At 39.0% G+C, this 27477-nt stretch overlaps 2 protein-coding genes across 2 annotated transcripts in view; both read right to left on the bottom strand.

Moving 5' to 3' along the window:
• Positions 1 to 143: 143 nt before the first annotated feature.
• On the bottom strand, positions 144 to 17646 carry LOC311048598 (inter-alpha-trypsin inhibitor heavy chain H3-like; the record flags this gene model as incomplete). The annotated part of the gene is made up of 19 exons (XM_084061861.1): positions 144 to 362; positions 662 to 773; positions 1118 to 1290; positions 2354 to 2555; positions 2835 to 2948; positions 3053 to 3112; positions 3375 to 3535; positions 3650 to 3789; positions 4387 to 4572; positions 5543 to 5724; positions 6349 to 6474; positions 7289 to 7457; positions 7575 to 7691; positions 8205 to 8333; positions 8883 to 8993; positions 9129 to 9291; positions 10077 to 10181; positions 10358 to 10512; positions 17539 to 17646. The coding sequence occupies 19 exons, from the start codon at positions 17644 to 17646 to the stop codon at positions 224 to 226; spliced, it is 2652 nt and encodes an 883-aa protein (XP_083917987.1). The 3' UTR covers positions 144 to 223.
• A 2136-nt stretch (positions 17647 to 19782) lies between these two features.
• Positions 19783 to 27477, bottom strand: part of LOC311048359 (inter-alpha-trypsin inhibitor heavy chain H3-like) — a 28985-nt gene continuing 21290 nt past the window's right edge. Inside the window, exons 8-22 of the mRNA XM_084061607.1 lie at positions 27136 to 27264; positions 26887 to 27003; positions 26586 to 26754; positions 25549 to 25674; positions 24940 to 25121; positions 23954 to 24139; positions 23651 to 23790; positions 23220 to 23380; positions 23066 to 23095; positions 22876 to 22959; positions 22158 to 22271; positions 21292 to 21493; positions 20887 to 21059; positions 20365 to 20476; positions 19783 to 20006 (exon numbers count right to left, since the gene is read on the bottom strand). Of these exons, the coding sequence (XP_083917733.1) occupies positions 19868 to 20006; positions 20365 to 20476; positions 20887 to 21059; positions 21292 to 21493; positions 22158 to 22271; positions 22876 to 22959; positions 23066 to 23095; positions 23220 to 23380; positions 23651 to 23790; positions 23954 to 24139; positions 24940 to 25121; positions 25549 to 25674; positions 26586 to 26754; positions 26887 to 27003; positions 27136 to 27264 (2064 nt within the window). The 3' untranslated portion in view covers positions 19783 to 19867. The remainder of the gene's footprint in view (positions 20007 to 20364; positions 20477 to 20886; positions 21060 to 21291; positions 21494 to 22157; positions 22272 to 22875; positions 22960 to 23065; positions 23096 to 23219; positions 23381 to 23650; positions 23791 to 23953; positions 24140 to 24939; positions 25122 to 25548; positions 25675 to 26585; positions 26755 to 26886; positions 27004 to 27135; positions 27265 to 27477) is intronic.

The following is a 27477-nucleotide window of genomic DNA, read 5'->3' as shown; positions in this document are numbered from 1 at the left end:
TGAGAACCAATTGTGTTTGCTGTCTCTCTTCACTGTGCCTATCAATTAAAGCCCCCCCACCCCCCATGAAAATAAAATAATAAAAAATACAAATCTTATTGTACAATTGCAGTTTACCTAAGTATAGAATGTTACATTTAAAGAATGATAATCATGAACATTTGTTCTATGAAGTTGGAACCTGGTGAGTCCTGTCATTTCCACTATTACCTATTATCAGTGATCAGTAAGTCTTAAACAGGCCAGACACAATGTAATCTGAGGCATCTCCATCTATGAGGCCTGTTCCATTACTATGAATGAACCAGCAGGGAATATTTACTCCATTCTTCACATCATTCCTATAGTCCTTCTGCCAGCCTCTGTGGACCAATGAGAAAGAGACATATTATATTGACTCAAATGTATAAAAAACTGCACAGTACATTGAAACGGGGTGCTCCTTCCATTCCGACATCTCACCACTCCGACTAGTGGCTTCCGCGTGCGGTTAAGGTTAGGGTTAGGGTTAGGTATAGGGTTCGTCAACGTCGGAAAGGCGACATGTCGGAAAGGAGAAATGCACCCCATTGAAACAAAGACAAACACACACTTTTAACTGTACCAGATCTAGAAATATTCATTCAGCCTAATACCCATAGGATGAGACAGTCATGTGTACCTGGTCACATTGAGCTCCTGTCCCTTCACATACATGGTGGCATCAGGTTTCTCAGGCACCTCTCCTGGACGCAGATCTCCCACCTCAAACTCAACCCCATGGTAAAACTGACCTGGAGGACAGCCCACCATTGTCATTTATTTTGTTTTTTATTTAAAGGGGAATCATTCTGGTTCATTCTCTATTAGTCTGCACTGAAACTACATGGCCCATTGCACAATGCAAAATAAAGTTCTAGCCGTGTGATAATCTATAATACTGCCATATTGCAACATAAATGAGGGTTGAAAAACAACTTAACTACACAAATACTGTAGGTCAAAGGCGATCAATTATTTTGACATTTCTTTTATCCTACTGTGACTTAATGGGGAGGGTAGAATAGATGTTTCAGTGGACAGTACATCTGATATTCTATCCTGTCCTAGTGCTGCCCCCTAGTGTGTGGTTCTGTACCTAGCAGGCCGTGAACAGATGGGGAGAGAAGATGGCTGTCCAGGGTGTAGAAGCCCAGGTAGTCTTGGTGGTATGGGTGGCTCTTCCAGACCCGGTGTAGCAGGACCACAAACGTCACAGAATCTTTTAGACTGACCGTCAGGGTGCAGTCTTTGGTCAAGAGAAGATCCATACTGGAAAGGAGGTGCCAGGGCAGAGAGAACGGAGATAGGGAGGTAATTGGGAGGGTGCGAGAGGAGGGAGGCAGAGGGGAGAAGGGAATGTTGATAGGTGTACAGTACACACTGGAATTGTGGGTAGCAGAGATTCAGCCAAGGGTGATTCTGCTTGGTCTAGGTAAGAAAAGTGTTTTCTTTTGTTTAGGGGTTTATGTCTAAGGGCCCACCCTGACGTAATTTACCAATTGTTCTGAATCTTCATTAATAAATCACTGTATTTTTGGATTTAAACTGGTGTTGGCTGGCTATGTTTGGGGACTGGGTAGGAGAGTGAACATTTTTGTGTTACACCTGGTGACCGCTAGGCTGGGTCTTAACAATACTCAAAAGATACATAAAGATACTAAAAGTTTATTCAGAGGTGCTTCACAAATCTTGTGTATTCCTTCAAAGTATGCCTCTTATGTACAAATAAAAAAAAATCAGTGACGTAGCCAATTATCTCTCTATAACAAGTCTTAGGATTAATTTATCTCTAGACTGCAATAATAATAAAAAACAGCCTCAAAACATGCAATATTAAGAAAAAGAGAGGTAGTCTACTGGCATTTGTATTCAATGTCAAAGAGCAGTGCATTCAGCTCGGTGCATATTTTGATCTGAGTGAAGGACCACAGCCACTCCGTTACATAAAGTGGTGGCCTATACCTGGGCATAAACGCCAGTGCAGCAACTTCTACAATGGGTGTTTTCGAAAAACGCTATGAGAATCTGTGACGCTCCGACCAGTTTGAATTCATGAATGACTGGAGAGCACCTGGAGTGCGCTCCCAGTATTTCTGCCTTATACAGTACATGTATATGTAGTGTGGAAAGGAATGAGACCATGCCGTCGTGACGTAAATAACGTCACAAAATATTCGAAGATTACTAGATATCTAAAAACACAGATTCTTCACAAAAAAAAAACAGGATCTTGTTTCTTGAGTCCTAAACTTCATTCAGCCTTAACTTTAAATATCATTGTGTACTTGCCCTGTCATTGAGTGAGAAGATACTCTAAGAAGCAATAACTTACTTGGGTCCTTTGATGGCAGATTTATCAGACCACAGTAACTTGACACGTTTTCCATCTTGTAACACAGAGATGTCTTCAGTGGTCACCTCCAGTCTCACCCCCAGGGTCTTGTGAATGATGCCGAAACGTCCAAAGTAGCTGTTGATTTTACCATCGGGGGCAACTTTCTTATCTCCAATAGTCTGACCATTGACTAGAATTCCTAAGGAACCAAAACTGGATTCAGTCACTCACAAAGCACAGATGAAAACTATTATACGTATATACAATTAAATAAAACCAAGTTACCCTTTAACTCATACAAAATACAACACTGTTCAGATGTATTGAGTATTCCAATCTACATCGATATTATGTCCAAATCTTAAGTGTAAAACTAAAATGGCTGTTAGAATAATCATCAGAAGTTGTCCACTACAGTGTCTTTGGCTCTGACAATGTGAATAATTAAAAAACGAAAAGAGAATCATATTTTAATCACCTGTGGTTGTGTCTCTAACCAGGTTGAAGATGGTGCCTGGTGTGTCGTTGATATTGAAGCACAGTGCATCATCTCTCTTTGGAAGCTCTATCATGAAATGAGGATCTCCATCCACTGAAAGGACATTATCAAGGTGAGAGCTCAGTTAACATTGGATACAAGTACAGCTGCCAATACCTGAAGCTGAGCTAAATATATGTTAGCACTTGGGTATTTACCAAGATATGTGGGATCATAAGGTGGTATGCTGTATCCACTTATGCTTTTGTCCACCTGACCTGGTTATACACAAAATGGCATCCAGATTAAAAATAAATACATTGTAAGCGTAAACCTTTCTTATTCTGTTGGTTGGAAATGGAATGTTTTACCTCGTCTCTCTGCCTCTTGTCGTTGCTCTGTAGAAAATAAATAGTGAAAAGATATTAGAAGATGACAACGTATGGAGTCAGCAGCTTTAATAGTGCTTGTTTAATGATGGAGACGAGACCACAGTCAAGTGTCACACTTTTTTCCTTCCCATTCCATCTTCTTCCCTACCCTCAGTCAGTTTGTCAGCGATGAAGGAATCACTCTCTCCATCCTCAGTCTGAGGCTTGGTGACCACCATGGAGGTCAGTGGAGTGACAAAATTGTACTGCAGGGACATCTCAAGAGCCTTGGCTGTGGCGTTGCTTTTTTCCTCTGCTGTACCAGTCTTACTGGAACAAATGAAAAATTCAGTATTCATAAAAGACTTATTCCTACACTGTAAGAAATCCATAGTCTCAAAGTCCTGACAGAGCAGCTAATAGCTAGAGATGATTCAAACAGACCTCTGCTCCAGTAGCTGTTGGATGGTCATGTAGGCCCACAGACGCTCTGTGAAGTCCCCAAAGATGTACTCCTTCTCTGGGTAGATAACGTTCCAATCTACAGCGGTCGCCTGGCCCTGCACCTGAAAGTCCTCAACAGACTAGAGAAAGAGAAGAGAATCAACGGCTACCGTGCATGTGTTGATTTTGACAGCTTATTTTTAATTTAGTCAATAGTCTATGGAATAAAATTCCATTTAGTCTTAGTCATCTGAAATTTTGTCTAGTTCTAGTCGACTAAATATCGTAAGATTTTAGTCGACTAAATCTACAGTTGATTTAGTCGACTAAAATTTATTTTGGCGGGCCTCAATGGCGTTGTGATGTTTGATTTTACACTTGGTTGCATGCTGAAAATAGCCGATCTACAAGCTCAAAACGTAGATCTGCTATTTTCAGAGCGCAACACCCGAGCGCAACCAAACTTAAAATGGCTTGTCTTTTAGTTCTACTGGATTTCTTCTCCATTAGCTAACATTTTAGTCTAGTTTTTATTTGTTGACGAAATTGTCAATATATTTAGTCTTAGTTTTAGGCATTGTAGCTTAGTTTTTTATTTTGTTTTTATTTTGTTTTCGTCAGTGAAAAAAGGTAGTCGACGAACATTTTTCGTCATAGTTTTAGTCGACGAAATCAACACTGCTACCGTGCTTTTTCATCTTAAGTAAGAGACACAGTAGGCTACTCCTCTGTCTCACCCCCTTGGCGAACACTTCCACCATGAAGTTATCGATGTCATTGTCACTCAGTCGTCCGGCCACCACAATCTCTGAGCCGTTGAACAGCTGAGTGAAGTGGTTGTTGGTCAGGAAATCTACGGTGTTGTCAGGGTAACGAAGGTCCACCTCTAAGAGTAGAGTACTGGCCACCTCCTCATAGAAACCCTGTGGAAAATAATAATAAAAAGAAGAAATAAGCTTTATTTAAATATCACTTTTCCAAACAGAGATTAAAAAGTGCATCCCCAGTAAATGTATTTATACAATAGGATGAGGCTATAGAATCAAGCCATGCAGGTCACCGCTGGTAAATTCAACAGTCACTTAATGCAACACTAAAGCTTTGTCTAGGTGGTACCGTAGGAGCTCAACCAATATAAGGCAGTCAGTGACAACTATCCACATTGTGTGGATACTAGGTCCTGTCCCCGACTAAGGATGTCTAATAGTCGACTCTGATTGGCCAAATGTTGCCTATAGTCGAATACATTAAAAGAAATGCATGATTCGACTGATTGGCAGTCGTATCAGTCTGATTTGACTGCCAATCTCTCAGTCAAATCATGCAATTTATTTTTTCCATGATTCGACTAAGAGAACGGCAGTCGAATCAGACTCCCTCGATCGATTAGTCGACTATTCGAATAATCAAGGTCAGGCCCAGTGGATACCACACATTGGTAAAAGTAGTGTTATTACTACACATACAGTAAGGCTGTTAATTGTGGCAACTAGCTTATCGGACCTTACCAAGAAACAGGAGTAGGTTACTTGAGGATGAGTTGATTTATTCGAACCATGTTTAAAACAAGGGGGGGACATGGCAAATGTTTGGGAGCAGTGACTACAATGTTACAACTCGTAAGAAAAGAAAATAATTCAGCTCAAATTTATAGACTAACATGTTGGCCAATACCCTAATCTTGGGCTCAAATGAGTCTCACCAAGATGAATGCATTGGGGTCAACAACATTTTTTACCAATGCCTTCATTTGGATCTTGTTAAAATTAAAATTACTGACTGACTGACTGACTGACTGACTGACTGACTGACTGAACTTTAAGTGTCCTATCACATATCATACCTATCACATATCATACCATAAATCCTGTATCACACCCTCCCTTACTGCACCTGGAGTTGGGCGGTCGCATCTGAGGCCTCGTAGATTCTGCGGGCCAGTCCCTTGTTTTGTTGGGCCATCACATCCAGAAAGGAGTAATCCACATCATTTCCAAATCCCAGACAGAAGAGAGACATTTTTCCATCAACAGCTCTACGTACATTTTCTTGGATCTTTGGGAGGTCACTAGTTCCTGTATGTAAATATACGGTACATATATGTTGTACATATACAGTAGTATGTAGAATATAACAAACACAAATATTTATAGTACAATGCGGTACCTTCCATCCTATCACTGACAGGACCACAAACATTTCTCAGAATACTTTACAGGAGGTTAGCTCCCACACATTTGCAAAGATGGAAAAATGTACACGTAGTCAATAATATCTGTATTCCCAAAAGCACACACAGACACAGATTCAGGAGTATATAAACACATAGTTTATACAATATTATAGCTACAAAATTACCAGAAATATTTGTTACAGGGCTCACTAAATCATGCGCCCTGTAGCACACAGTTCAATATAAATACACTAGCTAGCCTATACACAGGGATACATGTAATGTGCCCCAACTACAGTACTGTATGTGCAGTCCTCTGCGTGCCACAACTCTGCACAGACAGAACAAATTAACAGCGTATATTTGGAAACATCAGCTGTGGTCTTTGGTTTAGCCAATGCTCAATGCTCTGAGACAATTTTCTAAATGTTAAAGTATTGGTACACCACCTAGTGGCAGGGCTACCTTTTGTTAAGCTTCAGGGCTCAGTCCTTTAATCGTATGACATTTCAAAAGTTGAGCTCACCGTGGTTTGGCATTCCATCAGTCATGAAGATAATCATGTCAAAACTCCTTTCTGGGAGGTTGTTGTCTTGCCTGTCTTTCACCAGCATGTTTACAGCAGCCAGCGCTGCTTTATTGATATCGGTATCTGGAAGGAGAACACACACATGTCAATTGAATTCTGTGCAATGATATTAAATCAAATTCATCTGGTTCTTTGCTTTCCAACATTATCCATAATCCATATAAGGAAGTGATCAAGGACAAAGATGAGACTTATTATTTATACATTTTTGCCAAGTATTTTCCCTTTTTTTCCCCATTGTTGATTTGTGTAATCTTGTCACTGCTGGCCCCTACTGGTTGGTCTTCGGACTGGATGGCATTGGAATCACATGCCTCCTCCAATACACATGAAATCTCCAGTCCTGCCGCTTTTAACCTGCAAGTGATGAGCTTCACCGAGAGGACGTAGGCCTACTGGAGCACATCACATTTTTTTCCAAACTTAGTTATTCCAATTCCCTGTGCATTCTAGTCCAGAGGCGTACGCTCATTGGGGCCAACGAGGCCATGGCCCGGTCTGTGTGAACCCATGCTTGCCCCTGTGTAGGGGCAAGATCCGCCAGGGGGAAAAAACAAAAAATCAACATAACAACATTAGTAGCCCCTCACCCTTTAAGTCACCTTTGTTTTCAAATGGGGCTCATTTGCATTCGGCCGAATTGTTAATGAGTGGCCATTAGAAAACCAGTTTCGCCGTCAGCACAGACAATTATGTCTCCTCCGATCCATGTGACATCAATGCCGCTTCTTTTCACCTGACACTGAGAAGTTTCACCAGGAGGATGTAACGCTCCTGTAGTAGGCATGTGCTATTCTTCCTAGTGCCACACCCCACTGAACCAACCTGTAGGAATCATTAGTGCAGCGTCCAAGATGTGACTTAGTCTGATGCTTACATCCATCGTCACGTATCCCTCTGGCGAATGTCAGGGCTTCGGCCACGTTTTCCTTGCTGGCCTTAATAAGAGATTCTTTCCAGAATTTAACCCTATGATCAAACAGGATGATAGCAAAGTAGTCGTCCTCATGCAGGTCCTGGAGGATGGCCAGCAATGCCTCACGCGTCTGCACCACAGGGTAACAAGATCAGAGGTCATGCATAAACATGTACATAGAATAGCCCACATAAAATACTGTAGACACTTTTCTCTCACACACTCACTGTCTCACACACTTTCTCACCTGAATTATCTTAGTTCCAGACATGGATCCACTAATGTCAATCACAAACACCACATTCTTTGGAACTCTGGGTAAGTCAGGAGGTGCAAAGAAGTGGACGAAGTATCCATTCACAATCTGAGGGTAAAAAAAGACAAATGAACTGTATACTCAGAAAGCAATGACAGGAGGGGAGAATTTTAACTATACCGCTGTTGATAAAAGTTTTGGTCAACAGCTTTGCTGCATTAGAGTTTCAGGACATGCTTTGCATTAGGAATGTTCAGTATGTTAATTAGGAATTTCCATTTCAGTAAGACAGTGAGGGCCCTATTTTGCGCATCTTAATTACCAGGTATTATGACTTAACATAAGACCTGGAGGCGTGGCCAATGCTGTTTGGCCACCCAAAATAGCGAAACAGCCTTAAAATAGGGCCCTGGGTCTCTATTTAATAGTTTGCAGAAAGATTTTAAGGTCAAACTGGTGTATTTGTTGACAAGGCAACTTATTTACACAGCACCTTTCATATACCAGGGCAACACAGAGTGCTTAACGGAATGAAAACAATTATAATCAAATTGCAACAGCACACTTTAAAGAGAGGAGAAAACATTGAGGAGATTAAAATAGATACAATAGACAGCTGACCTGAACGTCCCCTAGGCTCGTGGCCCGTTTCACATCATACTTGATGATGAAATCTCCATCGAGCAGAGTTCCCTCACAGTCTGGACACTTCCTCTGCTGCTCCGGTGTCGGTGAGAAGGAGATGTGTGCCTGAAAGAAGGATATAATACATTCACTTTAGTGCAAACTTACCTTACCTTATCTGACATGTCTAATAGAAGACAAGAGGTAGAAGCTCTGCTGGGTGGTCTTAGGTGTGTTGCCACATACAGGTGCTATTTGGATGGTTCAAGTGTGCTGCAATTTGTCGCTGGAATGAAGTATTAATTCTTAAGTGAGATTGTAAACAGCAGGTTTACTTAAAAAAATCCAAGGCTCACTGTAGTTTTATGGAGAAAAAAGTGTTAAAATTGCCTTTATTTTTCATGACAGATTTAAGAAACAACCTAAATGTTGAGGCCTGCTCTGGTGGTCATCAGGGCAGTTTGTCAGTAGGTTGCCCGTTACTTACTCATTACTTTTTCTTTCTACAAAACTACAGTGTGATCTGGATTTATGGAAGATATGCATATTTAATAGGGAAGACGGGTATCAACAGCGTAGGGTAGAATTTGAGAAATGAATGAAACGAGCTGTCCGAAGAACCTTGGGACGGGTTTGACAATGTATGAGAATGTAGAGCCATGTTTAGCCCTCTACCTTTTTGTCTGTGACGGTTTTCTCCACCAGAGGGAGCAGCTCATTGGATAAGAAGGTTCCATAGGCATCGACATATGCAATACCCTGTGGCTCATAGATATCTGTCACAATCTGTGCAAAGTTAGACACAAACACATACACAAAGTGAGATTAGCCTTTCATTAAAGGACCACTTCACCCATTTTCAACTTATATTCATATAATTGGTCCTCACTGGATGCTCAGTCATTATTAGATGGCACCAACCTGAAAGTTCCGGACAAGCTGCTTGGGTTTGACCCGGGTCAGAATCTCATACTGGCCTAGTTTCCTGTTAAGAAGCTCCTCATAGGTCAGAATGAATTTCACGCTGCTATTGGCAGCAATGTTTACTGACACAGTGAACTTCTCCATTTTTCTTCCAAAGGCCCTAGAACACAGACAAACCAAAAATAATGAATAAAAGAATGATTGGGAATATGTATGTGCCATGCGAGAGTGCGGTCTAGCCAACACCAATTCCGGACTCCTGAATTGCTGCCCTCCACATCCTCCTGTCTAGCATCAGGGTCTTGAGCTCTGCAATGTTGTTAGCTCCTCAGTGCATCTATGAAAGGCTTGCCTTTCCTGGCTGTGCCCTGGGTTGGCTCCCACAGTGTCAGTTTGCTGGCCCTCCCAGCCTCATCCTTCTCTCTCTGACCTTGTCTGTGACCCCTGTTAGGTCCCCGTAGATGACCTAATTTCTGATGTGGTCCGTCCATGTGACACCTAGTGCCATTCGTAGCATTCTTGTGTAGACTATCCAGGGCCCTTTCCTGTTGTTCTGTGAGGGTCCATGTCTTTGTGCATGCCCCATACAGCAGCACTGACTACTACTTTAGTTACAAACAGCCCCCTCTTGAGGTCTACTTCCATGTCTGATTTCCACACGCTCTCATCCCATGCAGAGCATTCCAGGCAAGTGCCCTCTGGACCTTCAGGTCCTGTTGAAAAAGTCCAGGTCCGGAGATATTTGAAGTCCTCGACTACCTCATCCCATCGGCAGTTGCAATGGTTTTGTCCCCTGTGTTAACTGTTAATACTTTTTTTCTTGGCATTGAGCTTGAGGCCGATCTTCCTGCACTCCCTTCCTTTCTCAGCTGTATCCGAGACTACGGCAGTGTCATCTGCTATAGCTATTTCACCCCTCTCCCAGTAACATGCCCTGAGACTTACTTGACCAGTCCAGCAGTCTGTCCTGATGAGACAGCTTTCTCATACTGCTTCTTGGCTTTCTCCTTCTCTTTGACCTCTCCAACATACATCTGATTATCAATTTCCCTGAGAAGCAAATAGAGTTAGAACGCAACAGAGGTTTATCACTGACAGTTGTCATTTCAAATTCCAAAAGGCATAATATGAGCTTTGGAACATTGCGGTGAAAATGGTCAGGGAGATACAGAGGCAGACACAGGTACGAAACACACAGTAGGAAGAGACAGAGAGATGGCACTGACATGCTGAAATTGGTGATGAAGGCGGTCTTGGGCAGCTCCACCTCAAAGAAGATCTCCTGTGAGGAGTTGGCCTTGTTCAGAGCAGTGGAGGTCATGACGGTGTGAGCGAAACGAGATGCTACGGTACAGTCCACTGTAACACTGTCCACCTCCACCTGATAGAGAGAGAGAGAGGGATGGAGGGGGGGAAATGATGGGAGACAAAGAATATATGTCCTACCTATACAGCTCAAAAAGTGTTCGTTGACATTCGACACTGTCCACAGCCACTTGTCTTGCGAAATAGGAAACAGCCTTTAAGGTGCACTATTGTTTTTTTCTCACAATCTTGATAGATTCTCACTTTCACAACTCGGGAGCTAGCTGCCTCTAATTGGTGTCAAAGAAAAAGTATTAGCATTTTGTTCACATGAAAAACATTGTTATTCCACATGAGTCCCCAAGTGAAAAAAAAATGTATTTTTTTTGTGCTAAAGTATACTTTTAGCACAAAAAGTATGTTAATTGTCAATTTGAACTTTTGTCAAAGCATACTAACAGTGCATTTTTGGGCAAAATATATTTTAGCAAATATAATCAGAGTGTATTCAAAATATATTTCTACAAAGCACATTTAATGTCAACATGAATTAAGTTGTAATTTAGCACATTGTTCAAAGTGTACTAAACAAAGAATATATATTTAATTAAATAAAAATGTACTTTTCAAAAGTCTATTCATATACTGTTGAATTGTTGTTTAACTTAAGTACATTTAATGTTAAATATATTTTTAATTATTATATTTTAAGTGCTTTTAAAGTATATTCATAGCAAATTATCCTCAATATACACTTATTTTAAGATATACTATAATATGCTTATTAAAAGTATACTTTTCACAAAAACTATTTAAAATATGTTCAAGTATATATTTTTGTAAGTATGTTAATGCCTATTGTATTGAAATTTCACTCAAGTACTACTTCGTAAAAGTACACTTTTCATCAGTGCATTTATAGTATAAGGCTGGAAAAATATACTGAAAAAGCATTATACTTAATGTTTGCTTTAGTACACTTTATAAGTATACTATTTATGAATATGTTCCCGGATGCTATTAGTAATATACTTCTTAACATTATACTTATAATATGCTTGTTTTAAAGTGCATTCAAAATGTATTTCTACAAAGCACATTAAATGTTAACATAAATTAATTTGTAATTTAGCACACTTTTTTTAAGTTTACTAATGTGCTTTGTAAAAATATATTTTGAATGCACTTTAAAACAAGTATATTACAAGTATAATTTCAAGAAGTATATTACTCCTGGATGCTATTAGTAATATACCTCTTAACATTATACTTGTAATATACTTGTTTTAAAGTGCATTCAAAATATATTTTGACAAAGCACATTAGTAAACTAAAAAATGTGCTTAGTTAGTATTTCATGTGCTTTGTTGAAGTATATATTGAATGCACTTTAAAACAAGTATATTACAAGTATAATGTTAAGAAGTATATTACTAATAGCATCCGGGAACATATTCATGATAGTATACTTAAAAAGTATACTAAAGCAAACTTTAAGTATAATGCTTTTTCGGTATATTTTTTCAGCCTTATATTATAAATGCACTGATGAAAAGTGTACTTTTACGAAGTAGTACTTAAGTGAAACTTCAATAAAATAGACATTAACATACTTACAAAAATATATACTTGAACATATTTTAAATCGTTTTTGTGAAAAGTATAGTATATCTTAAAATAAGTGCATATTGAGGATAATCTACTATAAATATACTGTAAAAGCACTTATACTATAATCATTTAATATATATTTAACATTAAATGTACTTAAGTTAAACAAAAAATAAACATTATATGAATACACTTTTGAAAAGCACATTTTTATTTAATTAAATATATATATACTTTAATTACAAATATACTTACAGTATCTATCTGAAGGACACTTTTGCTGATGTCATTAAAGTATACTATCATTACATTTATGGTGGTTAGAGGAAGTCCATTTCCCAGCATGCACTGAGGCGCAGTGCATGCTGGGAAATTTGTGTTATTGTTCTTATTTGTGTTATTATTTGAATATGGGAATGCGTAGTGCGGTTATGTTATGGGTTATTGAGTTTAGTGTTTTGTTGTGGTGCTATTTGGTGATTTATGATATTTTATGTCATTTGTTAGTAAAACCATGAGTGTAAATGTCTGTTTGTTTGGTCAGTCTCTCTCCCCTTTTCACATCATTAAATATAGCGTGAGTGTGTTGTTGAAGGTTGTATCAATTGAGAGTTGTCATAGCTCTTATAGACAACTAAACCTCAAGCCTTCACGTTACATTGCTCTTCCATTCGTGTAGGGTTATTTTGAAAAAATCTTAAATTACATTTCACAGAAGAATATTGAATATACTCATTTGTACTTTTTTATAAAATTCAATTTAAATTATGTTGATTGGAAACATTTAAGTTGTACTTAATATACCTAAAGTTGCACTACAGATAAGCTAAAACATATCTTTAATATACTTGTATGTACTTTCTCCCCCACAAAAAATACAATTTAATTACAAATATACTTATAGTATCTGAAGTACAGTTTTGCTGATGTCATTAAAGTGTACTATAATTCAATTTATAGTGTATTACCAATACATATCAAGTACTAAATAAATAAATATAGAGTACATAGCAATTATGCTTAAAATATACTTTCAATGTAATAATAGTATATTCTAAATTAACTAACTGTGTACATTTAGTTAAATTGAGTTGTAGTTGAAATACATTATTATTACATTGAAAGTATATTTTAGCACATTTGGATTGTAGTTTAAATACTTTATTATTACATTGATAGTATACTTGAAACTATTAAAAGTATACTTCACATTCATTTATTTTATACTCCAAGTATATTTGTAATACATTGATTGTATATTTTAAGCATAATTGCTATATACTCTATATATATTTATTTAGTACTTGATATGTATTTGTAATGCACTATAAATGTAATGATAGTATACTTCAGCAATTGTACTTCAGTTAAGTAAAGTTGTAATTAAATTGTATTTTTTTTGGGGGGGAAAGTACATAAAAGTATATTAAAGATATGTTTTAGCATATCTTTAGTTCAACTTTTAATATACTAAGTACTACTTAAGTGGTTCCAAAATAACACAATTTAAATGTAATTTATCAAGTACAAAAAGAGTATATTAAGTATACTTCTGAAAAATATATTTAGTATATTATTTTTTCACTTGGGTCAAGCTTGTCTAAAGACAGTTGTATTTTTAATTTCTTCATTAACAGATTGAAAAAGAGGATCATTTTTTCTTACCTCTATGTTGTTTGTACTTCTTTTCTGCAATAAAAAGAAGATACACTCATCATAATGTTAGTAATTTGATTAACTGGGATTAAATACAGTATGAGTAGGCCACTATGACTAGGTCTAACTTGAGGAGTTTAGAAAGTTTACAGTGAAGCAGGCATCTCCAATCACTTATTAAAGTTAGTAATGTGAATCATTTAGTACCATTAAAATAAGTATTTAGTTGTACCAAAATGTTTTTATTTCAGACTAAACAGTGAAATAACGCTAACGATGATTAGTAATAATGTCAAAAGTTATATTTAAATTATTTATAAAATATATAAGCACTGAATTTCCAACATCATGAAGTAGTTATTCCAACAATTTCATTTGAACTATATACCTTAAGTAACCTGGTGGCATCCTGTGTCTCCTGGAATTCACATAGAAAGGTGAATTAAAATAGAGGCTATAAAGTACAAACCGATGCAAGTCTCTCACATACTATTCATGCATATACACTAGAGGAGAGAAAGAGAAGAATATAAAAAAGGAGAAAATCTATAAAGATCTATGCAGTAAAGTAAGATGAGAGAAGTGAGAAATTATAAAATATACAGTATAGTTAAGAGTTTTATATCAGTGTAAAATAAGAGCAAAAAGCTGTGATGAGATGAGGCATGTATAATATATAGCTGTTGAACAATCCAGACAGATAGCATTGATATAAATACAATCGTATCATTTCCCATCCCTATGGTCATTAGCAATTCTGCTAATTCTTGGGCTAATTCTTTATCGATTCCCTTTTGATTCCTGAAAAAAAAGAATGAAAAAATAGCTCAAATTTCAGGTTTCACATTCATACAGAAAAAATAACAAATACAACCAAGATCACAAGATCACAACTCAGAAAAATAATTTATTTTCCACCACATCAGGCACGCACAAATGGTCTTGTGTCATTTGACAATGACCGTCCGTCAAACAGGGTTTTGATACTTCATACTATTTGCATTTAATTGCCTTAACAAATTTGTGGGCTGAGCCAATGTCTTAGAAACAATGCCATGGATCACAAACATCCAATCATCTGCCCATAGGGGGCGCCACAAAAGTAGCAGCTTCGCAGCTGTTGGCTGCACTCCACGGCTGAAGTAATCCTAAAACAAGGAATATAGCTGCAAGCAGCGATAATACGGGGCCAGTGAATAGAGAGAGAGAGAGACATGGAAACGGAATAGATTGAAGAGAGAGAGAGAGTGACATGGAAACAATAGATTGATGAGAGAGAGAGATGGAAACATAATGGTTTGATTGGACATCTCAACCTACTGCCATTAACAGGATTCGAACTCTCAACCTTCAGACTAATAGGCTGCAACACTACCTATAGTGCTATAGCTTTGTCCAGGCTGATATTGTCTGTTGAAGATCATAAACTCTTGCCTTCTTTCATGAACCAAGCCCCTGTTTCACTAACACTAAGATCACTCGTTCACAAACCATTTACCAATGAAGAAATTGTACATCTCCTCAGAACCAAAACTAGTGAAAGTAGCCGATCTACAAGCTCACAAACCATGAAAAGTTGTGAGATTGTAGATCAGCTATTTTCAGAATGAAGTATGTCATACGTTGAAAAAACGTACTCTCAAATAAGCATTTCAGGTTATCTTTACCATTTGCACATGTATTCAGTGATACAGTCATGTTGTTTGCAATTCAACTTAAATTAAGTCTGCATCAAGTGAGGCTTGAACTGGCGACCTTGAGATTGTGAGGCATTCATTTAAGGGAGACGCCATTGGCCCAACAGACAAGTAACTGTGAAAAAGGAGATCACACAGATGATACAGTTTCACGCAAATAGCTGAAAAATCCTGGGTTTAAGTGTTTTTCAAACTGCTCAAAATTGCGGACAATCTAAGGGCGGAGCTTACTGGTCAAAGCGATAGATGTGTTCCTCATGAGTCAAGGCACAAGTGTAAGCAAGTTTCACGACTTTCGGCCAAACGAGGCATGACTTTTGCCTGTTTAAAATTTGCATTTTCAAAAAATTGCTATAGCGCCCCCCTTTGGCCAATTGGAGTGAGATTGGTTTCAGTGATATTTGGAATGACTCTCTACATTACTGCAACGTTTCAAAGAAATGTGAGTCTTGCATGTATGTGTTAGGGGCAGATGAATAATTTTCATAAAACTGCAATAGTTAAAATCTATCTCCTCCTGGGATTTTTGAGCAATCTGCACAAAACGTTTAACACTTGAACTTTGGACCACTGCCTACAAAAAATTCCAACGGATTTTCCATAAGTGAAAAAATGCAGAAGTTAGGAGCCAATGACTGTTTTTCATATAATTCAAAATGGTGGGCGATCTAAAGGTCAGAGGTCAAAAGTCAGACCACGAAAGTTGTCGGGCATGAAGAGACGCATGTGTGTATCGAAGTTTCATGGTTGTAGGTCAAACAGGGCATGAGTTGTACCTGTTCAAAGTTGGCACTTTCAATTGAGTGCTATAGCGCCACCCTTTGACGAATGAGTGTGAGAATTATTTTTTGGTAGTTTTTCATGAGCATCTAACATATGGCCGAGTTTCGTAAAAAGCGTATGCACGGTTAAGTCAGAACTGGCAAAAACAAGTATTTTTCAAACTGCTCAAAATTGCGGAAAATCTAAGGGCGGAGCTTAATGGTCAAATCGATACGTGTGTTCCTCATGAGTCAAGGCACATGTGTAAGCAAGTTTCACGACTTTCGGCCAAACGAGGCATGACTTATGCCTGTTTAAAGTCTGCCTTTTCAAAAAATTTCTATAGCGCCCCCTTTTGGCCAATTGGAGTAAGATTGGTTTCAGTGATATTTGGAATGACCCTGTACATTTCTGCAAAGTTTCAAAGAAATGTGAGTCTGCATGTATGTTTTAGGCACAGATGAATACTTTTCATAAAACTGTAATAGTTAAAATCTCCTCCTGGGATTTTTGAGCAATCTGCACGAAACGTTTAACACTTGAACTTTGGACCACTGCCTACAAAAATTTCCAACGGATTTTCCATAAGTGAAAAAATGCAGAAGTTAGGAGCCAATGACTGTTTTTCATATAATTCAAAATGGTGGGAGATCTAAAGGTCAGAGGTCAAAAGTCAGAGGGTGAAAGTTGTTCAGCATGAGGAGACGCATATGTGTATCCAAGTTTCATGGCTGTAGGTCAAACAGGGCATGAGTTGTACCTGTTCAAAGTTGCCATTTTCAATTGAGTGCTATAGCGCCACCTTTGGACGAAAGATTGTGAGAATTATTTCTTGATTGTTTTTCATGACCATCTACCATATGGCCGAGTTTCGTAAAAAGCGACTGCACGGTTCAGCCAGAACTGCGAAAAGTGGCAGAAGAAGAAGAAGTGACAGAATACTGCCAATAACAATACGGTTCCAGAGCTGAGCTCTGGCCCCGTAATGATCAAATGTCTCCTTATCTTTTCCTTTTCAGCTGTAGACACATTACATCACTGTTTTACAAAGTCAGAACAAACCTGCCGGCATTGGTAAAAGGAATTGATGAGCTTAGACGCATTAATGCTGATTCTCTGAGTTAACTATTAGGATTTTCTAATTCTTAGGGTTCGTGATTTCCATCCCTAAATGGAACACATGTGGGCCATAAAAGAGGACTAAATGCAAAGCAGCATTGAGATCCCACAGTTCAAAAAGGAACCACAGGTTGACGGAAAACTGAATACTGAACTACATTAATTGCATTTAAATTTGTTGTGCTGTTGCATTATGAAATACATTATACATTATAATAATACATTATTATTATTATTATTATTAGCAGTGATGTTACCTGTATGACAGCATCATTGCGGGAGATAACCAAAGCTCCTTGGGCCTGGCTGAGAAGCCAGAGGCAGACACAGCCCCACAGCAGCACAACACTCCTCAACCTAGTCATGACAAAACTCCACTAAACACTCACTCACTTCATTGCTTAGAAGAGAGAGCCCAATGTCCCTGCCCAGGAGGAGGGCTCAAAATGTGTGTGTTGTGTTGAAATATTTTCCCCAGCTATCCCGCACCCTTCTTTCATGTGTTTCACCTCAAAGAAAATATACTGTGTGTGCTAAAGTTTTACAGGTAACTGTCATATTCGATCGGGTGGTGCATTTCACAAACATAATAATTTAAACAAACAACCCCGATACTAACCAGGAAATTATCATTTAGCATGGTAGTAAGAGACCAACCCCAAAATATTGTACAGTACAATACTAGGTTACAACGGCCAGCTCACACATCAACATGGTACCACTTTAACTTTGAGTTTCAGGGACAAAAAAACCCAAAATACAACTCAATTTCTTTAATTTTCTTATACTGTAGGGAGAGAGAAACAAGATTTTATATCTCTGGCCCCTGGTGTGACTATTGTCATGGCAGCAGACCCCTGAGCAGGATTTGTGCCAAGTTTGTCCTCAAATGCACTTTAACATTAGTGCATCTACAAAAAGCAGTGCTGATGAGAGAGTATCAATGTCCACTGTGGGGGAAAGGCATAGGCTACTGTGTAAACTGCAAAGTGCACTCACTAATGTCAATATTGTCAATATTGCAGAAACACACACTGGATTTGTTTTCAATCCCAGTAATGTTTTAAGAAAGCAAAATACACACATTTTACCATTCACTTTCCATTTATATTACTGCGTGTGCGCGTGTGTGCGCGCGCGCGTGTGTGTGTGTGTGTGTGTGTGTGTGTGTGTGTGTGTGTGTGTGTGTGTGTGTGTGTGTGTGTGAGACAATGCACATTAATCAACATTTCAGTTTTCACATCAATGTAAATGTGTCAAGAGTTAGCTAAGAGCCAATTACCATCTGTACTCCTTGAGCAGGTTATCAGTGGTGGTCTATTTATAATAGCTATCAATACAAAACAATACAAAAGACAGTCCAAACGTACTAGGCATGTTACAATTACAGTCCCCTCTGGTAGCTGCCGTTGTGCCTATAGACACACAGTGCAGATGCTTCATGTAAGGTCACGAACTCCACAACGTCATCACCAATTCAGTACAATTCCTTCCTGGTAGTATAGTGGTTAGGTGAATCTTCTAGGGGGTGCAGATGGTGTGACCACTGACCACATCCAGGCCTGCGGCAGGGGTCGGGGACCTGTGTTTACCCTACATTTCCACGATCTTGTTGACCTTGAGCTTGATTGTGAACTGAATCCAAAAGTTATTCATCTCTTCCCACCAAGTTTCATGAAAATCATCCCATCTGTTCTTGATTTTGACCTTGACCTTTGACCTTTTAGACCTAAAAGTCAATCATCTCTTCGGGGAAACCTATTAATTATTCACACCCAGTTTAATGAAAATCTGCCCATCCGTAAGATACTGTATAGAGATGCATTATAGATATTGATATATATTCATGCTAAACAACGGTTATTGTTACTGATTGAATATTAGAGTGGATTGATTGCCTGAAATAACAATTCATCAATGCCAACATAAATAAAGATGTACAAATTGCTTTTTATTGCTGACATTTTTATTTGGTATCACCAGACTCTAACCATTCTGTTTCAAAAGCTATTATTTACAGTTCACTTTACATTGATTGATGTCACTGCGAGACTTTGAACAAAGATTGATGGTACACATACAATTACAGTTTAGGTCAGGGGTCTTCAACAGGGGGTCCGGGGCCCCTAGGGGGTCCTCAGCAGAGTTACTAGAGGGGGTCCGCCAAATCTTTGTGTGATATGATTTTTTTTCCCCATACCTTTTTACCTTACCTTGAACCTTAGCATACCTTTTCTGAGGAGAACTTTAGTCAAAAATAGCCGATCTACAAGCTCACAACGCCTCGCGCTGCGAGGCGTTGTGAGCTTGTAGATCGGCTATTTTTTTTTTGCAAAGAGGTATAGGTGTAGAGGGAAAAAAGAGCAGACCAAGTAAACAAAAAAAGTTTAATTTGAAACACAATTTTATACAATATAGAGGGGGTCCCTGCTTCATCTCTCTCTCATCTAGGGGGACCTTGGCCTGAAAACGTTGAAGACCCCTGGTTTAGGTAATGAGTGTTTAAATTGATAATCATGAACATTTGTTATACTAAGTTGGAACCCGGTGAGTCCTGTCATTGCCACTAGTACCTGTTATCAGTATTCAGTAAGTCTTAAACAGGCCAGACACAACGTAATCTGAGGCATCTCCATCTATGAGGCCTGTTCCATTACTATGAATGAACCAGCAGGGAATATTTACTCCATTCTTCACATCATTCCTATAGTCCTTCTGCCAGCCTCTGTGGACCAATGAGAAAGAGACATATTATATTGACTCAAATGTATAAAAAAAACTGTACAGTAACTTGAAACAAAGACAAACACACTCTTTTAAACCATTAAGACCTGAAACTGTGTCATTTTTAGATTTGAGCTAAAAAGCATTATTTTACACTTTGGGCTATACAAAAATAGCAGATATACAAGCTCGTAGCGCGGCACCGAGTGCCGCGATATGAGCTTGTTGATCTGCTATTTTTGAAAAATCGTGAAAATGTGTGCAAATCTTTGAATATATATATTTTTAAAGCGAACATTTTTAACTCAAATCGTTGCTTCTGGGGGTCCCTGGAACAAAATATTTTGATGGGGGTGTACCTGGTCACATTGAGCTCCTGTCCCTTCACATACATGGTGGCATCAGGTTTTTCAGGGACCTCTCCTGGACGCAGATCTCCCACCTCAAACTCAACCCCATGGTAAAACTGACCTGGAGGACAGCCCACCATTGTCATTTAGTCAAAAGGGAATCATTCTGGACTTCTGGTTTATTCTCTATTAGTCTGCACTGAAAACACATTGGCACGTTAACCCTAACCCATGTAAAAGATTTTAAGCACCCAAAAGCATTTTGGTAATGTTTACTTGATTCCTTAAGTTATGCACATTAACATTAGCGTGACAATGTATACTGCAGTGCATATAATGCCATATTTCAACATGAATAAGAGTAGAAAAACAACTTAACGTCACGATTACTGTACATCAAAAGGTGGTAAATTGATTTGACAGCAAAAACATATCTTAGTCATGATATGGGAGGGGGTAGAATATATTTTGTATAGTACATCTGAGATTCTATCCTGTCCTGGTGCTGCCCCCTAGTGTGTGGTTCTGTACCTAGCAGGCCGTGAACAGATGGGGAGAGAAGATGGTTGTCCAGGGTGTAGAAGCCCAGGTAGTCTTGGTGGTATGGGTGGCTCTTCCAGACCCGGTGTAGCAGGACCACAAACGTCACAGAATCTTTTAGACTGACCGTCAGGGTGCAGTCTTTGGTCAAGAGAAGATCCATACTGGTGGTGGAAAGGAGGTGCCCAGGGCAGAGAGAACAGAGGTAGTGAGGAGAATGGGAGGAGGAGGCAGTGGGGAGGGATGGAAGAGTCGAAGGAGAGGGGAGGGATGGAAGCAGGGGAGAAGGTGGGCAGCAGGGATTCAGTCTTACCTTTAAATATAAATATATTTTTTTCTACTTGTATTGTCCTGTCATTGAGTGAGAAGATACTCTAAGTTATACCAATAACTTACTTGGGTCCTTTGAGGGCAGCTTTATCAGACCACAGTAGCTTGGCACGTTTTCCATCATGTAACACAGAGATGTCTTCAGTGGTCACCTCCAGTCTCACCCCGAGGGTCTTGTGAATGATGCCGAAACGTCCAAAGTAGCTGTTGATTTTACCATCGGGGGCAACCTTCTTATCTCCAATAGTCTGACCGTTGACTAAAATGCCTAAGGAAGCAAAACTGGATTCAGTCACTCACAAAACACGGATTAAAACTATTACATGTAAACATGAAACTTTAACTCACTCCAAATTTAGTGATGAGTATTCAAATCTAGGTCCATATTATTTCCAAAGGTTAAAGGTTTCATGACATAAAATTTATATTTTATTTTTATTTTTTTTTAGGTTTCAATTTGTTTCTCAATTACACCCGAAAAAAACAGAACTTTGAACATTCAGTGGATTTTCTGTGGTCTGGGGTTTTCTGAATAATTAGGCACAGAAAAGTGCTGTGATTTGGACTTTGATGTCATAGTCTATTAATCCCGCACCTCCCCTCTCTTATCCTTTTCCTTGGGGGGGGGGGGGTTGGAGCAGAGGTGATGATTGACAGCCAAAATCCCTCAACAGCGACACCTGCTGGCAAATCGTTTTTTTTTAAATTGCAGCTGAAAAGGCTTCAGAACACAGAGAGAAAAAAAAACTCCCATGGCTCACTGGAGTGGATTTTCCAGTTAAACCCTTTTAATACACGTTTGAAGGACCACGATAAAGACTTTTAGACGTTTTGTAAACCAGCATGTCATGAAACCTTTAAGCCTAAAACAAAAATGAATGTCAGAATAATAATCAGCTGTTGTTCAATGTCCACTGCAGTGTTTTAATCACCTGTGGTTGTGTCTCTAACCAGGTTGAAGATGGTGCCTGGTGTGTCGTTGATATTGAAGCACAGTGCATCATCTCTCTTTGGAAGCTCTATCATGAAATGAGGATCTCCATCCACTGAAAGAACATTATCAAGGTGAGAGCTCAGTTAACACTTGGACACTCAAAGTGAATGTCATATATATGCAGTGGTGGAAAGTAACTAAGTACATTTACTTAAGTACTGTACTTAAGTACAATTTTGAGGTATTTGTACTTTACTTGAGTATTTCCAATTTCCAATACTTTTGCTTCTACTCCACTACATCTCAGAGGCAAATATTGTACTTTTACTCCACTAAAATTATTTGAAAACTTAGTTACTAGTTACTTTTCAGATATAAATTATGATATAATGAAACACACATTAACCACTTTAACCCTATTTTATACATAGGCTATTTGAAAATAGCAGATCTACAAGCTCACAACGCGTCGCATCGCGACGCGTTGTGAGCTTGTAGATCGGCTATTTTCAAATATTTAGTACTTTTACTTTTGGTACTTTAAGCACATTTTGATGCCAATACTTTTGTACTTTTACTCAAGTAAATTTTTAATTTTGGATTTTTACTTGTAACAGAGTATTTTTATATTGCAGTAATTGTACTTTTACTTACAGTAAGTAAAGAATTTGAGTACTTTTCCACCACTGTATATATGCTAGCACTTGGGTATTTACCAAAATATGTGGGAGCAGGATCTCGATATGATGTTCTTGATGCCATGCTCGTCATATGATGTTGATATGATGTTGTTGATACACCTGGTTATACACAAAATAGCATCCAGATTTTAAAAAAAAAGATAAAATGAATCCATTGGAAGCAGAAACCTTTCTTATGCTGTTGGGTGGAAATTTAATGTTTTACCTCCTAGTCTCTCTGCCTTTTGTCGTTGCTCTGTAGAAAATAAATAGTGAAAAGATATTAGAAGATGACAATGTATTTAGCAGCTTTAATGGTGCTTGCGTAATGATGGAGACAAGACCACATTGAAGTGTTCTTCCCGTTCCATCTTCCCTACCCTCAGTCAGTTTGTCAGCGATGAGGAAATCACTCTCTCCATCCTCAGTCTGAGGCTTGGTGACCACCATGGAGGTCAGTGGAGTGACAAAATTGTACTGCAGGGACATCTCAAGAGCCTTGGCTTTGGCGTTGCTTTTTTCCTCTGCTGTACCAGTCTTACTGGGGGGAAAAAAGGTTGATATTTTTTATTCAACAGTATCTATTCATCATAGACTTCCTACACTATAAGAAACTATCTAGACCCTTGATTATGCGGGCAAAAATCCTAGATTTTGCAATGAAATATGCTGGGTTTGTATGTGATTTTATGCAGTGAAATTGTGCGAAGTTGCAAAAAATGCGGAAAGTTGAAAAGTATGCGTAATCACGTTTTTTCTAACTCTCAGTCTCAATGTCTTGACAGAAAAGCTTGAGATGATTGAAACAGACCTCTGCTCCAGTAGCTGTTGTATGGTCATGTAGGCCCACATACGCTCTGTGAAGTCCCCAAAGATGTACTCCTTCTCTGGGTAGATAACGTTCCAATCTACAGCGGTCGCCTGCCCTTGCACTTGAAAGTCCTCAACAGACTAGAGAAAGAGAAGAGAATAAACAGCTGTTTAACACTTTTCAACTAAAAGACATAAACCAAGACCATTGTTTCATGCAGACTAATGGGTGTCATGGGAGTAAATGGGTGAGCGATACTGTACTTCCTCAGATAAAGAGACTACAGTTACTCCTCTGTCTCACCCCCTTGGCGAACACTTCCACCATGAAGTTATCGATGTCATTGTCACCCAGTCGTCCGGCCACCACAATCTCTGAGCCGTTGAACAGCTGAGTGAATTGGTTGGTGGTCAGCGAATCCACGGTGTTGTCAGGGTAACGCAAGTCCACGTCTAAGAGTAGAGTACTGGCCACCTCCTCATAGAAACCCTGGGAAAATATGAATAATAATAATAATTATATCATGAATATGCTTTATTTACATATAACTTTTCCAAACAGAAACAACTATCCACATTCTAAGGAGAGGCTTGTAATGAGCAATGAGAGCTAAGATAAATGAAATAACCTCAGACTGCCGTTCAAAGGAGGTCATTGGTGAACACAACGTACATTTGTGTCATTGGTGACTTTGAGGAGGCCAGTCTGTACTTTCTTTTCCCTGAAACCCGACTGAAATTCCTCAAACATGCTATTCCTACTCATGAGGCTGTTAATTGTAGCAACTACCTTTCCAAGGGAAAAAAAACTTTAATTAGCATATATTAGATGGTAATGGTATAAACTAGGTTACTTGAGGTTGATTTGAAGCTTGTTTAAAACAGCAAGAGTTAGGGAGCAGTGACAACTAGTAAGCAAAGCAAAGAATTCACACACTGCTAGATGGCAGCTACATTTTAAACTAGTTTTGGCCAATACACTCATCTGGGCTCAAATGGGTCTCAACAAGACCAGATGAATGGATTGGTGTCAACTGAAATATTGGCCAATGCCTTCATCATGGTATTGTTGAGACCCATGAGGTGTCACTGAGACCGTTGAGATACTAAATTCAGTCAGCATCTAGCACTGGAGTGTGTGATTTCATTTATTTTATTTTATTAGTTGTATTTACATGTATGTTGTGTGTAACATCCGCTTAAATGACTGACATACATGTAATAGCTTTAGTCTTTATATGTCCTAACATAAATAATATAAACCCTATATCCCACCCTCCCTTACTGCACCTGGAGTTGTGAGGTCGCATCTGAGGCCTCGTAGATTCTGCGGGCCAGTCCCTTGTTTTGTTGGGCCATCACATCCAGAAAGGCGTAATCCACATCATTTCCAAATCCCAGATTGAAGAGAGACATTTTCCCGTCAATTGCTTTGCGGACATTTCCTTGGATCGTTGGGAGGTCCGTAATTCCTGCATGCACATATTGTATATTATGTTCTCAGCGTTGGGTCCGGGGACCACTAGGGGGTCCAAATGGACACTTACGGATCTGTAACTCTGAGAGTGTACACATTTTGTACATTTGTACACTCTCAAAGTTAAATTAACACTGGGTCCCAAATAAAAACAAGTGTGTTACAGACCCGTAAGGGCCCATTTGGTATAAGGCCTATACCAAACAGTTCAGTAAATAAATATACTATACACAGGGATGCATTCTATGCGCCCCAACTATTGTATGTGCAGTATTCCGGGGATGCGCATGCCATAACTCTGCACAAACAGCTGTGATTATAGTAGGAAGTGTTGTGTGTAGTTATACCCCTAGTGGCAGGGCTACCTTTTGTTTTGCTTCAGGATCACTTTAATTGCATTATATTTCAAAAGTTGAGCTCACCGCTGCTTGGCATTCCATCAGTCATGAAGATAATCATATCAAAACTCCTTTCTGGGAGTTTGTTGTCTTTCCTGTCTTTTAACAGCATGTTTACAGCAGCCAGTGCTCCATCATTGATATCGGTCACTGGAAAGGGAAAAACACACAGTCAGCTGTGTGCAATGATATTCAAGTTCATCTAGTTCTTTGCTTTCAACCATTATCCAGGAAGTGAAAAAAGATGTGACTTATTTTTGCCAATTATTTCCAATTTTTCTCCCAATTTGAGTTGATTATACACTTGTGTAATCGTGTCACTGTTGACTGCTACAGGTTGGTCTTCAGACTGGATGGTATTGAAACCACATGCCTCCTCTGATACACATGAAATCACCTTCCAGTGAGGAGCCTCACTGGCGCGGACGTACTGTACTGTAGCACGTGTGGAGGAAAACCCTATATTCCTCATTAGTCCCCCCGTAAACATTTTCTCCCAATTTAATAATCATGCCAATTCCCAATTCCTTGTGTATTCTAGTACCTTTGTCACGGCTACTCCTACATTTTGTCGCCAATAAGCCAATCATTTGATGACTGGCGGAAAGATGCTAATGTATCCAGTAGGAGACTCAAAGAGTCTCCTTTGAGTATCCTACCGGAGAGACCGCCGGTCATCAAATTATTGGCTTAGGAATGCGACAAAAACAAAAAAAATCTTCATAAATTCAATGCTTCATGGGGTGTGTAATTGATAGAAAATTTGAAATGTCTTGGGTGAACTACTCCTTTAAGATAAAGTGCTTTGGTATGAAAACCAATGTTTTTAATATTAACATATATCCTATATCATAACATAACTACCTGTCAAACATTTGTTTGACTGCTTGATAATCGGTTGAGAATTCAGCAAGTTAATTGTGGTTAGACCTCCTGCAGATGAGCAGCAGCAGCAGCACTATCTATGTATATATCTATCGTTTTTATGCTATTCTTCCAAACCCTGATCAATATGTGGGTCGTTGTGCAGCGTCCAAAACGTGACTTATCCTGCTGCTTACATCCACGTTCGCGTATCCCTCTGGCGAATGTCAGGGCTTCCGCCACATTTTCCTTGCTGGCCTGAACAAGAGAGCCTTTCCAGTATGTTACCCTATTATCAAACAGGATGATAGCAAAGTAGTCGTCCTCATGCAGGTCCTGGAGGATGGCAATCAATGCCTCACGTGTCTGCATAGGGTAGCAAGATAAGAGGTCATGCATAAACATGTACATAGAATAGCCCACATAAAATACTGTACATCATTTCCATACATTTTTCTCTCACACACTCACTGTCTCACATACTTTACACTTTCTCACCTGCCTCATTTTAGCCCCAGCCATGGATATACTAATGTCAATCACAAACACCACATTCTTTGGAACTCTGGGTAAGTCGGGAGGTGCAAAAAAGTGGACGAAGTATCCATTCACAATCTGAGGGGAAAAAAAGTAAAGCAACTTACAGTACAGTATGTGATCAGAGTAAAACAGTTTCAAAGTGAGTCTCTATTCAATTGTTTGCAGACAGATTCCGAGGTTAAACTGTTGTATTTGTTGACAGCTGACCTGAACGTCTCCTAGGTTTGTGGCTCGATTCACATCGTACTTGATGATGAAATCTCCATCGATCAGAGTTCCCTCACAGCCTGGACACTTCCTCTGCTGCTCCGGTGTCGGTGAGAAGGAGATGTGTGCCTGAAAGAAGGAATGCAATACATTCACTTTAGCGCAAACTTACATCTGACATGTGTAGACAAGAGGTAGAAGCACTGCTGGGTGGTCTATAGGTGCTATGTGACTGGTTCTAGTGTGCTGCGGACAAGGACTGGTCGGTGGAATAAACTATTTCTTCTCGAGCGAGAGTATAAACAGCAAGTTTCCTTCAATACATCCAAGGCATACTGTAGT

This window comes from Gymnoscopelus microlampas (assembly GCF_963454915.1).
Source record: "Gymnoscopelus microlampas genome assembly, chromosome: 7".
Taxonomy (NCBI): Eukaryota; Metazoa; Chordata; class Actinopteri; order Myctophiformes; family Myctophidae; genus Gymnoscopelus; species Gymnoscopelus microlampas.
This window is presented reverse-complemented; position numbering and strand designations above follow the sequence as displayed.